Source organism: the organism of the source record quoted next, unplaced genomic scaffold (genome assembly GCF_019419815.1).
Source record: "Pyrus x bretschneideri cultivar Hongxiangsu unplaced genomic scaffold, Pyrus_bretschneideri_v1 Contig6, whole genome shotgun sequence".
NCBI classification, from domain to species: Eukaryota; Viridiplantae; Streptophyta; class Magnoliopsida; order Rosales; family Rosaceae; genus Pyrus; species Pyrus x bretschneideri.
Genome location: NW_025999798.1, coordinates 219,929 through 235,274, shown reverse-complemented (window position 1 = coordinate 235,274; position 15,346 = coordinate 219,929). Strand labels below are relative to the sequence as shown.

The window sequence follows — 15,346 nt, the reverse complement described above, 5'->3', positions numbered from 1 at the left end:
TTTTAAAAGTACATACTAAGTCATTTAGTATTACGGTCTAGTGATATTTATCTTCACCTGTGAGTAAAATGTCTTAGGTTTGATTCTCGCCAAATGTGAATTTTAACCACATTGTTGCTAGCCTATTGTGAGGCTAAGCCCACTCCCTCCCCCTAATGAAGATAATATCGATTGTTAAAAAAAAAGACTACATATTAACCCTTAATCTAATCTTCCTACTTGCTAATCTTGGAAGAAAATAATTGCCTGAGAGCGTATCCAATAAGATCCCTAACTTAACAGGTTCTATCTGTCCACTAAGGCAACACCTCAAAATTTTGTTACAACTACTTTTGTTACCAACTTTTTTCCCGCTGCTAGTACCATGATGATTCGCATAATACTTTGTCTTTCTTCTCCTCTTGGCAATTCGAGCTTCTTTTATTAGATGATATATAAATAATTCTAAACTAGGTTTTTCACACAACAAGTATGTCCTTAGTTAAGAAAAACAAGGACATTTTATAAGTTATTTCTATGATGTGACCCAAGAGAAGTTTTACATTTTTTGTTAAACTCGTGAGTAAAGGGTATCAAAAAACTATTTTAGCTACTCAGTTTAACTTCTCATTTCCAACAAAACTCTCTATTTTAACACACTTCAAATATTTTATTATTAACCATTCAAACCCAGCTTTTTCAAAATAATCTTCGCTCTTCTTCTCATTGCTCAATTCAGGGATAAAAATTAGTAGTAAATCTTTTAAGTTATATTTATTTGGTCCAGTGGTTGAATGGAAAAGAAAGGCCCATCCATATCTGTCCTTCCCCCCACCACCATCCCCCACGCCACCCCTAACCCAACCTATTCACGGGTAGAAATACTGGTTGATGTCTGCATCAAGCTCTCAGCCTCTCACTAAGAAAATAAATGGGAAACCTAAAAAAGCAGATCGCCTAATCCATTTAATCAGCAATATAATGCAAACAGAAACCACTCTCTGGAAAGCAAAGAGAGAACTTAGCTCGTCTAAGATAAACATGCTTTGGGCATAAAGTCCCCACCCACGACATGCAGATGGACGGACACGAAAAGTTTAGACCTGTTCTGCTTAAAGCATAGTCTTTGCTAGGTACCTAAATCCGCAAATCTAACTGTACTTAATTAATTAGATTACTTCCTAATGGAGTTTTTGTTTTAGGGTTTTAGAGTTTGGCCAGCTATACCCTCAATACAGGGATATTGTTTAGGTTATATTAATTTGGTTGTTTAATTGAAAAGCTGTGTCTTAGATATATAGTATATGCTTTTGGTAATATTTCCAATCGAAGGAGTCGTCGTGGTCCTTCAAGTAGGTGCATGGTTGGCTTACATTACATGGCATGACAAGATCAAATACAAGGTTTAATTTTGTCCATGATGCTTTACGATAATCTAAAATATTGTTCCATTAGTGTTGTATAGAACGTGCATCAATGAATAATTCATTCAACGTGATTGTCGAACTGCGACGTGATATCATGTTATTCATGTATATCACACATGTTTGTTTACTAATATTACATGATAATTTTAATTATCGTCTACTCATATTATAACGTTACACGTGAGTTTATAACGCATATGACATCGTAATTTTCATACTCATAATATTTTATAATTTCTTTTTAATTGGAAGAAAAGGCATACCTACTATGCAACTATGTCAAACTGGCAAATGGACGGATCAATATTTTAAAAGACTTATAGGTCTGAGAGAGCAAACCAAACCTCGGAGAAAACAATGGATGCATGATCCCAACTTTTACGTTAGATGTGGAGATTTTATGGACAATCTAATTGTTAAAGCTTGTTTTTGTGGTAGCGTCCAAAGAAGATTTTGTCTAATTATATAAGTAATTCCTAATTGTATTTGTTCGCTGGGAAAAGTTTAGGGTCGCTTTAGTAATACCTTACTAAAACAAACTTCTGCTTAGAAGAACAACACTTTTATTAGAAGCACATCGATAATTTTGATAAAAATGTAAGTGAACATTAGTAAATCGCTTAGAGTGTTTTTTTTAAATCTAGAAGTTTTTTTTTCTTTTTTTTAAAAATTTTTTACTTAATATTATCAAAAACGTTTTTAGGAATCTAGAAGTGTTTTTAATTTACTAATTTAGTGAGTAAAAGGATTTGGTCAGTGTGCGGTGTGTTGCAATGCGGGTTGGTGTTTGATTGAATGAAGACGTGAGTAGGAAGTCGGCCAATGCCACTGGTGAGCCGGCTTCTAATTTTATACGGCCGGTATTCGGAAATTAATGTTTGTTTGTGTTGGACTAAACTATTATAGCCCGAGAACACGATTCAGTACATAGTACATAAAGTGTTATAATATAATGGATTAATTTTTTTATTTTAAATTTCAACTAATTGTATTATTACATTGGTGTGCTGGATCTTGTCCCGACACATTAAAAGAAAATTTCTCGAAAATATTAAAGGACCTCCTTCCATGGGCTACTAATGGTAGTGCCCATTGCGGGCCAGCTGGCACAATTCGAAACAAACGAAAATACCTATTGGGTTAATATTTAGCCCATACAATAAATAAATATTATTTCTATTTATAAACTGCTGTTAGGTCACGCAATTTGTGTCTTCTTGTTTGCAAATGCGATTCACTTACAAATTTACAAGACAGAAAATCACTCTAATTGGATGCATAACACAGGAAAGGTTTATTTTATGAACCACGATTTATATTGTATTAATTAAAACTAAATTTACGAGAGTTTTCTTTCTTGTATAAGAGAAACCAACCGAAAACATTGTCGTTTAAAAAATGCCATGAAAAAAAAAGGCCACCAATCCATCTTCAATCCTGTTTGTTTTTTGTTATGTTGTTTTATTTTTGGTTTTATTTCAAAATAACCCTGGTTTTGTTAGAGTATTTTGGATAATTCGTAAGACGTTGAAGGAGACCGATGTTCATTACGGCCATTCATGAAGTTCAAGGCGTTCAAGATATGAGTTTATGCTCAGTGGCAATATTTTAGGCAATGGTTCATACATTTTTGGGACGTCAACTTGACAATTAAATGTTTAGACTTAAATCGTTGCTCAGCTTCAGTGCGATGTGTTTAAGGCGGCGCAAACTAATAATAACTAAAGCAAGTTAAAATCATAAAGGATCAAACTTGTTCTAATAGCAAATCAAAAATCAAACTACAAATGTGTCATGTTAAGAGACAAAATTGTCACGCCCCTAAATTATATACACAACAGTAACACAATCTAAAGACAAAACAATACTACAATATCCAATACCAACATTATAACGATACGTTCTTCCATAGAAATTTCTAATTAATTTGATCACTTACGTCTCACTTTTCTATCATGTCTATCAATTATTCAAACGTAACTGCAAAGAACCACTTGAAAAAATAAACATGGTACCGTTGAAAAATGGGATGCTAACACCACTGTACTAATATACTGAATAATGTATTTCACTCTCATGTTTTTTCGGTTTGTTTTAAAAGGTATATTTTCAATATGCTTCTGAACATTTTTTATTGTGATGGAGCCATTATTTTGCTTTACTATTCTTCATTACATTGCTTTATGAAAATGTATTAGAAATGCATCGACAGCTTTCTAGGTTTAAGGTGTTTGACAATGTTGATATCTTAATGTGATTTTATTCTATTTTTTTAAATCTAAAAACGTGTTAAAATATAGCACAACAAGATATGTGTAAAAGTGCTTTTGGCACACAAAATCTTTTTCATACACAAATTAAATATCGACTTCAAGTATCTACAACATATGGAGCATCAACAATCTTCATCCATAAAATCGAACGCTGAAAAAGTTGTTTTCCTATTGATTTTCTTTTGTTGGGCCGGGTAGATTTATTGGGTTCGTATAAATCCCAATAAATCTGTCCAAACGAAAGCGTTAGTCCATCCGACATATAAATAGAAACAAAAGGCACCCTAATTTAATAGTCATAACGGTTAGTTTTTTGTTTTATTTATTTATTTAAATTGCAAGTAGTTCACCAGTCAAAACATTCTTTGCATAAATTCCACTGGAAAATGAAACAAAATTATTCCATTGATTGCGTAATAAAGTTACAAGAATCTCTGGATCGCATGCTAACTCAACTTTAGATTTAAGTTGAGGACTTTTAATACAACACAAGTAATGCGGGAGGTGAAATTTAAACTCGAGATCTTGAGTGCAATATCACTAATCTTTCGAGTAAGGAATTGTGCTTGCAGTTTCAACTTGTCATGTTGATAATGTTTTCAATCAATTGAGCTACAAGCTTTTTACAATACCAAAACCGAGATGAAAACGTAAACATATGATCATTTATACTATGCCTATCACGTCAGATTTAAAGGTCAATCTTTATTAACTCTAACTCACCATACAAAGAACATATCATCAACAACAAAGTATTATTAGTTCCAATATTTATTTGATTTTAGATATATAAAATGTTGCTGTAATAAACATTGCAAATTACAACAAGATCTAATATGAGAGACAATTCATTCAGTTTCAGCTTTGTTTGGATCATACGGGATGTGTGTTGAGATCCAAACCCGTATCCGCCCCAGCCTCCGCCTCCCTTTTTTCCTCTTCCTGTTTTTGGTCTTTCATCATAAGAGAGTCGTTATCTTCCTCAAAATCATCAACTTCGAAAGAGCGCCTCCATTCCATCGACGCCGTCTTGCCGAAGTGCTTGGCTGCCACCTGTATCCGCCTGAGTATCGCAAAGAACTCCTCCACCTCCTCCTCCGTTTCCGTCTCCTGACCTCTGTTACGATCTTCCTCGACTCCTTTCGCTCTCTTCCCTTCTAATTCTCCTCCGTCGTCGCGCTTCCGCTTATCCGCATCCATTGCTTGATAATCTGACAATACGACGCCGTGGACGGCGATGGCGACAATACAGCTCGAGATCTAGAGCGACGAGGTTGCGTGTAATTAATGTTGTTGTTGCTGTTTATATTGGTAGACCTTGATGTCTGTGACGTTTGATTAGTCTTTTGCTTTGGTTTTCTTTTTAATTAAGTAACCAACGGGGTGGGTGCTAAGTGATGCGGGTATCATTTGAGAGAGTTGCGTCATCGGAGTGACGTTTGAACTTTGAAACGTGCAACCGGGAGTTGGACCGCTTTGGACTTTGCCAGCTCAAAGCTTCCAACATGCCACGGCCTAGCCAGATTTCACATGTTAATGTCTCCATGTTTCAATTCGATTACATGTTCTATTGTTTTTTATCAAAACATTACATATTATATGAGTTTAAAATGGGTGATTGATTTAGGATATTGATATATTGTTATAGTATCATTTGAGATTAGTTATGTTTATGTAAGGGAACTTAAATATTTCGTAACTATGAATCAATTAAAGTATGCAAACCGAATAATTTGAGAAGTTTGTTCCTTCAAATGAACTATTGAAAGCGTATTTTATAAAATTTATAGTTGTTGAGTTTTATTTCAGTTTTTCTGCTATACGTGTGTGTGTGTGTATTTTTTTTTTTTTACCAATTGTTGTACATACACACTTAGGCATAAAGGTGAACTTGATTAAATCAACTTTCAGTGTAGTTAGCTTTTGCGTATTTCGCCTTTAATTAATTTCAGTTATACACGAATCACAGTCTTTCAAAATCTCAACATAATACATCTTCCTTAGTCTTCATCCACACTATACCAATCCAACGATTTATGACATGACATATCACCTTTAATTAATTTTAGTTATAAATACAATTAAGTTTTAGATTTTATAAAAAGAAAATAAAATTTCCTCTAACGTTTGTTAACTCTCTTTGCCGCCCATCAATTAACGCGCCCTTCTTTCTTTTCCTTTTTTTTTTTAATGCAAGAGAGCGGAAATATGTGACTGAGAAAATAAAGGAGGACACATGATGGACACCAGAGAGAATTAGTTGGAAAATTTATTTCCTTTTTATAAAAAGAAAGACTTAAATGTAATTAAAATTAATTAAAGATGATGTGTCATGTTCTAAATCATTGAATTATTATGATGGTGGAGTTAGCAAAATGCGTAAATTCACAAAAGTTGAATGTGTAGACTCAAGATCCTTGATAAATGAAATAGGGTAGTGCTATTCACATATTTCATTTTACCTCTCACATACCCTTGTTAAATTTTTGTTCATTGATCTTTTTTAATTCATTCGATCCAACGGCCGGAAATTGATAAAAGTGTGTGAGAGATAAAAATAGGTGTGTAGATATCACCACCCATGAAATAATAGCACAACAAAAATAGTCCATTAAACCGACAAAATTTAAAATTGTTGCACAAACAAAATTCCGATTTTTGAACAAAGAGGAGGGTCAAATAATTTCCAAATAAATTTGATAATTGCACAAAGCCCATCAAGTTACACATCTAACTTGGATCACATTCCGGATCCGGATCTGCATTCAAATCCAAGCCCGTATTCTCCTCCATACCACAATCTTGCATGTTGGTCCCCAGTTGAACGTCGTTTGCTTCTTCACCACGCTCGAGCATTGCCCTCAATCGGGATCCTCCGTCCGCTACTTTAGGGCTGCCGCCACCATCAGCATTCTTGAAGTGCCTGACCACCTGGCGTATCCGTCCGAGGATAGCAAAGAATTCCTCAACCTCGTCCTCCTTCACGGCCGTGACGTCTCCCTTAACATCCCGAGCTTTCTTTTGCTTTTGCCTCCCTGAGATGATGCCGTCGCTGTCCGGCTGCTTTCTCTTCTCTGCCTCCGTTTCTTTTCCGTTAAACATTGCCGTCACCTGGTTGCTTAAGAAATTAGAAAAGACGAGGCATATATGCGCCGTTTGGTACGGTACATGGTAGGAATTAACTGGAGAAATGTTAGGTGTTATTGGTGACACGTTGGAAACACTCTATCCAAGTGTGTTTTTTTTTTTTTTTTTTATTATTCGAATAAGGGCAGTTCATCTGGTTTTTTGCCGAGAAGACTCACACAGATATTTCAACCTTCTCCATCCATATCTTGTGATTCGTCAACGACATGAATCAAATCCAAGATAAGCCATTTGAAATAAATGCTTATAATTGGTCCTAACCACTAAGTCACCACATGATGATTACTCTATCCATGTGTATCAGTTGCTCCGGATTTTTTTGGGGGAGTTTGGTTGTGAGAGGAGTGTGACGTCAACGAATGGGAGGATATGAGGTAAGACGGTGTCCAACTGTACAAAGCCCAGTGAAGATTACAAGAAGACTAAAATCCACTATCCACAGTCACTTGAAACAAATGCAGTTAAGAAACTTTAATTACAAGCCCATGAGACCTTGAGTCATCAAATGTTTTTAATAAATTGATTTGTAAGTTTTTTTTTTTGTTGATATTTGAATGAGAGGACTATATATTTGGTCGTCTTCGTTAGCGGCCAACGGGGGATGATGTTGGTGGTAATGTAATTATGAGTCATTGAATACATGGCTAGATGATTTCAACAACTTGAACTACAAATCCCTTAAAAAATATGTAAGTTGTTTATGTAATGTACGTTTGGGACCTCGAGTGCAAAACTAAATACTTCTAGCAATTTGAGTTACAATTTCCTTTCTACTGTTATTTTACTTGAGAGGATGACTTTTGGTCACTTTCGTGGCCGGCCTAGTAGAAAGTATAGGTTGTTGATGGTAATATAGGTATGGGACCATCGTAGTGATCGATTAGTGTACGTAGCTCTTCTTGTCATGTTGATAATGTTTTCAATCAATTGAGCTACAAGCTTTTTACAATACCAAAACCGAGATGAAAACGTAAACATATGATCATTTATACTATGCCTATCACGTCAGATTTAAAGATCAATCTTTATTAACTCTAACTCACCATACAAAGAACATATCATCAACAACAAAGTATTATTAGTTCCAATATTTATTTGATTTTAGATATATAAAATGTTGCTGTAATAAACATTGCAAATTACAACAAGATCTAATATGAGAGACAATTCATTCAGTTTCAGCTTTGTTTGGATCATACGGGATGTGTGTTGAGATCCAAACCCGTATCCGCCCCAGCCTCCGCCTCCCTTTTTTCCTCTTCCTGTTTTTGGTCTTTCATCATAAGAGAGTCGTTATCTTCCTCAAAATCGTCAACTTCGAAAGAGCGCCTCCATTCCATCGACGCCGTCTTGCCGAAGTGCTTGGCTGCCACCTTTATCCGCCTGAGTATCGCAAAGAACTCCTCCACCTCCTCCTCCGTTTCCGTCTCCTGACCTCTGTTAGGATCTTCCTCGACTCCTCTCGCTCTCTTCCCTTCTAATTCTCCTCCGTCGTCGCGCTTCCGCTTATCCGCATCCATTGCCTGACAATCTGACAATACGACGTCGTGGACGGCGATGCCGAAAATACAGCTCGAGATCTAGAGCGACGAGGTTGCGTATAGTTAATGTTGTTGCTGTTTATATTGGTAGACCTTGATTTCTGTGACGTTTGATTAGTCTTTTGCTTTGGTTTTCTTTTTAATTAAGTAACCAACGGGGTGGGTGCTAAGTGATGCGGGTATCATTTGAGAGAGTTGCGTCATCGGAGTGACGTTTGAACTTTGAAACGTGCAACCGGGAGTTGGACCGCTTTGGACTTTGCCAGCTCAAAGCTTCCAACATGCCACGGCCTAGCCAGATTTCACATGTTAATGTCTCCATGTTTCAATTCGATTACATGTTCTATTGTTTTTTATCAAAACATTACATATTATATGAGTTTAAAATGGGTGATTGATTTAGGATATTGATATATTGTTATAGTATCATTTGAGATTAGTTATGTTTATGTAAGGGAACTTAAATATTTTGTAACTATGAATCAATTAAAGTATGCAAACTGAATAATTTGAGAAGTTTGTTCCTTCAAATGAACTATTGAAAGCGTATTTTATAAAATTTATAGTTGTTGAGTTTTATTTCAGTTTTTCTGCTATACGTGTGTGTGTGTATTTTTTTACCAATTGTTGTACATACACACTTAGGCATAAAGGTGAACTTGATTAAATCAACTTTCAGTGCAGTTAGCTTTTGCGTATTTCGCCTTTAATTAATTTCAGTTATACACGAATCACAGTCTTTCAAAATCTCAACATAATACATCTTCCTTAGTCTTCATCCACACTATACCAATCCAACGATTTATGACATGACATATCACCTTTAATTAATTTTAGTTATAAATACAATTAAGTTTTAGATTTTATAAAAAGAAAAGAAAATTTCCTCTAACGTTTGTTAACTCTCTTTGCCGCCCATCAATTAACGCGCCCTTCTTTCTTTTTTTCTTTTTTTTTTTTTTAATGCAAGAGAGCGGAAATATGTGACTGAGAAAATAAAGGAGGACACATGATGGACGCCAAAGAGAATTAGTTAGAAAATTTATTTCCTTTTTATAAAAAGAAAGACTTAAATGTAATTAAAATTAATTAAAGATGATGTGTCATGTTCTAAATCATTGAATTATTATGATGGTGGAGTTAGCAAAATGCGTAAATTCACAAAAGTTGAATGTGTAGACTCAAGATCCTTGATAAATGAAATAGGGTAGTGCTATTCACATATCCCATTTTACCTCTCACATACCCTTGTTAAATTTTTGTTCATTGATCTTTTTTAATTCATTCGATCCAATGGCCGGAAATTGATAAGAGTGTGTGAGAGGTAAAAATAGGTGTGTAGATATCACCACCCATGTAATAATAGCACAACAAAAATAGTTCATTAAACCGACAAAATTTAAAATTGTTGCACACACAAAATTCCGATTTTTGAACAAAGAGGAGGGTCAAATAATTTCCAAATAAATTTGATAATTGCACAAGCCCATCAAGTTACCCATCTAACTTGGATCACATTCCGGATCCGGATCTGCATTCAAATCCAAGCCCGTATTATCCTCCATACCACAATCTTGCATGTTGGTCCCCAGTTGAACGTCGTTTGCTTCTTCATCACGCTCGAGCATGCCGTCCGCTACTTTAAGGCTGCCGCCACCATCAGCATTCTTGAAGTGCCTGACCACCTGGCGTATCCGTCCGAGGATAGCAAAGAATTCCTCAACCTCGTCCTCCTTCACGGCCGTGACGTCTCCCTTAACATCCCGAGCTTTCTTTTGCTTTTGCCTCCCTGAGATGATGCCGTCGCTGTCCGGCTGCTTTCTCTTCTCTGCCTTCGTTTCTTTTCCGTTAAACATTGCCGTCACCTGGTTGCTTAAGAAATTAGAAAAGACGAGGCATATATGCGCCGTTTGGTATGGTACATGGTAGGAATTAACTGGAGAAATGTTGGGTGTTATTGGTGACACGTTGGAAACACTCTATCCAAGTGTGTTTTTTTTTATTTTTTATTATTCGAATAAGGGCAGTTCATCTGGTTTTTGGCCGACAAGACTCACATAGATATTTCAACATTTTCCATCAATATCTTGTGATTCGTCAACAACATGAATCAAATCCAGGATGAGCCATTTGAAATACATGCTTATAATTGGTCCTAACCACTAAGTCACCACATGATGATTACTCTATCCATGTGTATCAGTTGCTCCGGATTTTTTGGAGGAGTTTGGTTGTGAGAGGAGTGTGACGTCAACAAATGGGAGGATGTGAGGTAAGACGATGTCCAACTGTACAAAGCCCAGTGAAGATTACAAGAAGACTAAAATCCACTATCCACACTCACTTGAAACAAATGCAGTTAAGAAACTTTAATTACAAGCCCATGAGACCTTGAGTCATCAAATGTTTTTAATAAATTGATTTGTAAGTTTTTTTTTTTTGTTGATATTTGAATGAGAGGACTATATATTTGGTCGTCTTCGTTAACGGCCAACGGGGGATGATGTTGGTGGTAATGTAATTATGAGTCATTGAATACATGGCTAGATGATTTCAACAATTTGAACTACAAATCCCTTAAAAAATATGTAAGTTGTTTATGTAATGTACGTTTGGGACCTCGAGTGCAAAACTAAATATTTCTAGCAATTTGAGTTACAATTTCCTTTCTACTGTTATTTTACTTGAGAGGATGACTTTTGGTCACTTTCGTGGCCGGCCTAGTAGAAAGTATAGGTTGTTGATGGTAATATAGGTATGGGACCATTGTAGTGATCGATTAGTGTACGTAGCTCTTGTTGACGTGCAATTGAGTTCAAATTGGAGGACCAATTAGTCAATTAATCGAAGTGCATGCGGATGAAAAAGTGCCTTTTGTTGAGTCCATCCGCATCAAGCATCTTGGGAAAAATCGGGGATAAAAGATTGTTTTTGACGCTAAGATGTGTTATTTCGTAACATTTACAGGCACATGTAAGGCTCGTTTGGAAATGTTTTTTATATGACTTAAAGCACTTTTAAAAAAACTCTTTTGGGTTTTGAGTTTCGAAAGTACTTGAAGTAACTTGTGATTCTTATAGGAAGCGTTTGAAGTGGTTTTTTTTTTTTTTTTTTCAGAATTTACTTGTATTTTTACTAAAAATTGGTTTCAAAATGTAATAATATTTTCAATTATTTAAAAAATAAAAAAAAACTTTCAAACAAGTCCATAAATGATTATTGTGCCTGGACCTCCTAAAGATACATTGGGCCCAAGTTTTGATTGCAAAGACATACCCCATATTTTTCAGGCCCACACCCATCTGCATCAGGCTGGATCTTCCAAAGATATATTGGGCCCAAGTTTTGAGTCTTTCGGCTACACATATGGTCCATTCACCAATTAGCCACCCACGCCACAAACTCTTGCAAGGTACTTTTCTCGGTATCTACTAAAGGGTTGAAATCAACGGTCGGATTTAATTCTTTGTTGGACAATTTTAACAGTTCTCCTCCTCTATGGGAAGAGATCCGGATATCTCCCATCAAAAGCTTAGGATCAAGTGCTTCAGGTTATTGAAATTTAATTTAACAGCTATAATTATTATAACTTTAGAGGGGTTTCGTGTTTGTAGCCGTTAGATCAAATTTCAACAGTCTGGATCATTTGATCATGGGCTTTTGATGGGAGAGATCCGGACCGGATCTCTTTCCGTTCTCGATTGGTCATAGCTTAAATGACCAACAACATTAGGTAAAACGGAAGTCCAGTTTCTTTACTCATGCAGTGCTGCAAGTGCGTGCATAACGGGGTTTGTTCAACAAAGATTTTTGTAATTTTGGTGTTTAGCCATTCCGTCAATAGTTAACAGAGAATTTTATGGTTTAACGGCCTGCAGTAATTTGGTGTTTTGATTTGGCAGCTAGATGGGAACTTGTTAACTGTTGTTAAATGTGCTTTAGTGGCACAAGAAGTTGTATTAGCATTGACGAATGAGTTGTGACTACCTAATATCTCATATGCGGAACGCCTCTGTAATGATAAACCCTTGCCATATAAGTTATTTTCCAATATTTATTTGATTTTAGATATATAAAATGTTGCTGTAATAAACATTACAAATTACAACAAGATCTAAAATAAGAGACGAATCATTTAGTTTCAGCTTTGTTTGGATCATACGGGATGTGTGTTGAGATCCAAAACCGTATCCGCCCCAGCCTCCGCCTTCCTTTTTTCCTCTTCCTGTTTTTGGTCTTTCATCATAAGAGAGTCGTTATCTTCCTCAAAATCGTCAACTTCGAAAGAGCGCCTCCATTCCATCGACGCCGTCTTGCCGAAGTGCTTGGCTGCCACCTTTATCCGCCTGAGTATCGCAAAGAACTCCTCCACCTCCTCCTCCGTTTCCGTCTCCTGACCTCTGTTAGGATCTTCCTCGACTCCTCTCGCTCTCTTCCCTTCTAATTCTCCTCCGTCGTCGCGCTTCCGCTTATCCGCATCCATTGCCTGACAATCTGACAATACGACGTCGTGGACGGCGATGCCGAAAATACAGCTCGAGATCTAGAGCGACGAGGTTGCGTATAGTTAATGTTGTTGCTGTTTATATTGGTAGACCTTGATTTCTGTGACGTTTGATGAGTCTTTTGCTTTGGTTTTTCTTTTTAATTAACCAACCAATGAGCTGGGTGCTAAGTGATGCGGGTATCATTTGAGAGAGTTGCGTCATCGGAGTAACGTTTGAACTTTGAAACGTACATCCGCGAGTTGGACCGGCTTGGACTTTGCCAGCTCAAACCTTCCAACATGCCACGGCCTGGCCAGATTTCACATGTTACCGTCTGGATGTTTCAATTCGATTACATGTTGATCAGAACATTACATATTATTGTATGAGTTTAAAATGGGTGAATGATTTACGATATTGATATATTGTTATGGTACTATTGAAGATTAGTTATGTTTATGTAAAGGAATTTAAATATTTCGTAATTATGAATTAATTAAAGCATGACAACCAAATAATTTGAGAAGTTTGTTCCTTCAAATGAACTACTGAAAGTTTATTGTATAAAATTTATAGTTGTTGAGTTTTATTTCAGTTTTTCTAATATAACTTTTTTTTTTTTTTTACACCAATTGTTGTACATACGCACTTAGACATAAAGGTGAACTTGATTAAATCAACTTTCAGCGCAATTAGCTTTTGCGCATTTCGCCTTTAAATAATTTCAGTTATACAAGAATCACAATCTCTCAAAATCTCAACAGAATACATCTTCCTTAGTCTTCATCCATTTCGTTAAATCTCCACACTATAATAATCCAACGATGTATGACATGACATATCACCGTTAATTAATTTTAATTGTAAATACAATTAAGTTTTAGATTTTATAAAAATAAAATAAAATTTCCTCTAACGTTTGTTAACTCTCTTTGCCGTCCATCAATTAATGTGCCTTTCTTTCTTTTCCCATTTTGTTAATGCAAGAGAGTGGAAATATGTGATTGGGAAAATAAACAAGGACACATGATGGACGCCGAAGAGAGTTAACAGACGTTCGAAATTTATTTCCTTTTTATAAAAAGAAAGACTTAAAAGAAATTAAAATTAATTAAAGATGATTTGTCATGTTCTAAATTGGTGAATTATTATATTGGTGGAGATTAATGAAATGCGTAAATTCACAAAAGCTGAATATAAAGACTCAAGATCCTTGATAAAGGAAATAATAGCACAACACAAATAGTTCATTAAACCAACAAAATCTAAAGTTGTTGTACTCACAAAATTCCGATTTTTAAACAAAGAGGAGGGTCAAATAATTTCCAAATGAATTTGATATTTGTAGAGAACCACATGCACCAAATTAAGCATAAGTTTTGCAAATTGCAATCTACAACACAAGAAACTGCCTAATCATATATCCACATTTGCACAAAGCCCATCAATTTACCCATCTAACTTGGATCACATTCCGGATCCAGATCTGCATTCAAATCCAAGCCCATATTCTCCTCCACACCACAATCTTGCATGTTGGTCCCCAGTTGAACGCCGTTTGCTTCTTCATCACGCTCGAGCATTGCCCTCAATCGGGATCCTCCGCCCGCTACTTTAAGGCTGCCGCCACCATCAGCATTCTTGAAGTGCCTGACCACCCGGCGTATCCGTCCGAGGATAGCAAAGAACTCGTCAACCTCGTCCTCCTTCACGGCCGTGACGTCTCCCTTATAATCCCGAGCCTTCTTTTGCCTTTGCCTCCCTGAGATGATGCCGTCGCTGTCCGGCTGCTTTCTCTTCTCTGCCTCCGTTTCTTTTCCGTTAAACATTGCCGTCACCTGGTTGCTTAAGAAATTAGAAAAGACGAGGCATATATGCGCCGTTTGGTATGGTAGGAATGAACTGGAGAAATGTTGGGTGTTATTGGTGACACGCTGGAAACACTCTAACCAAGTGTGTGTGTGTGTTTTTAATTTTTTTTTTTTTTTTTATAATTCGAATAAGGGCAGTCCATCTAGTTTTGGGCTGGGAAAACTCATGCAAGTATTTTAGCCTTCTCTGTTATTATCGTATGATTCGTCAACGGTATGAATCAAATCCGTGATGAGACATGTGAAATACATGCTTATAATTGATCCTAACCACTAAGTCACCATTTGATGGTTACCCTATCCATGTGTATCACTTGCTCCGGATTTTTTTGGAGGAGTTTGGTTGTGAGAGAAGTGTGACGTCAACGAACGGGAGGATGTGAGGTAAGACGATGTCCAACTGTACAAAGCCCAATGAAGATTACAAGAAGACTAAAATCCGCTATTCACACTTACTGGACTTGAAACAAATGCAGTTAAGAAACTTTCATTACAAGCCCATGAGACCTTGAGTCGTTAGTTGTTCTTAATAACTTGAGTTATAAGTTTTTTTTTGTTGATATTTGAATGAGAGGACTATATATTTGGTCGTCTTCGTTACCGACCAACGGGGGATGATGT

At 36.2% G+C, this 15,346-nt stretch overlaps 1 protein-coding gene across 1 annotated transcript; it reads right to left on the bottom strand.

The window, feature by feature from the left end:
* Positions 1-4,552: 4,552 nt before the first annotated feature.
* LOC125471342 (protein NIM1-INTERACTING 2-like) lies at positions 4,553-4,879 on the bottom strand. Its single transcript, XM_048571656.1, has one exon. It carries the CDS (start codon positions 4,877-4,879, stop codon positions 4,553-4,555), a length of 327 nt encoding a protein of 108 aa, XP_048427613.1.
* Positions 4,880-15,346: the final 10,467 nt, after the last annotated feature.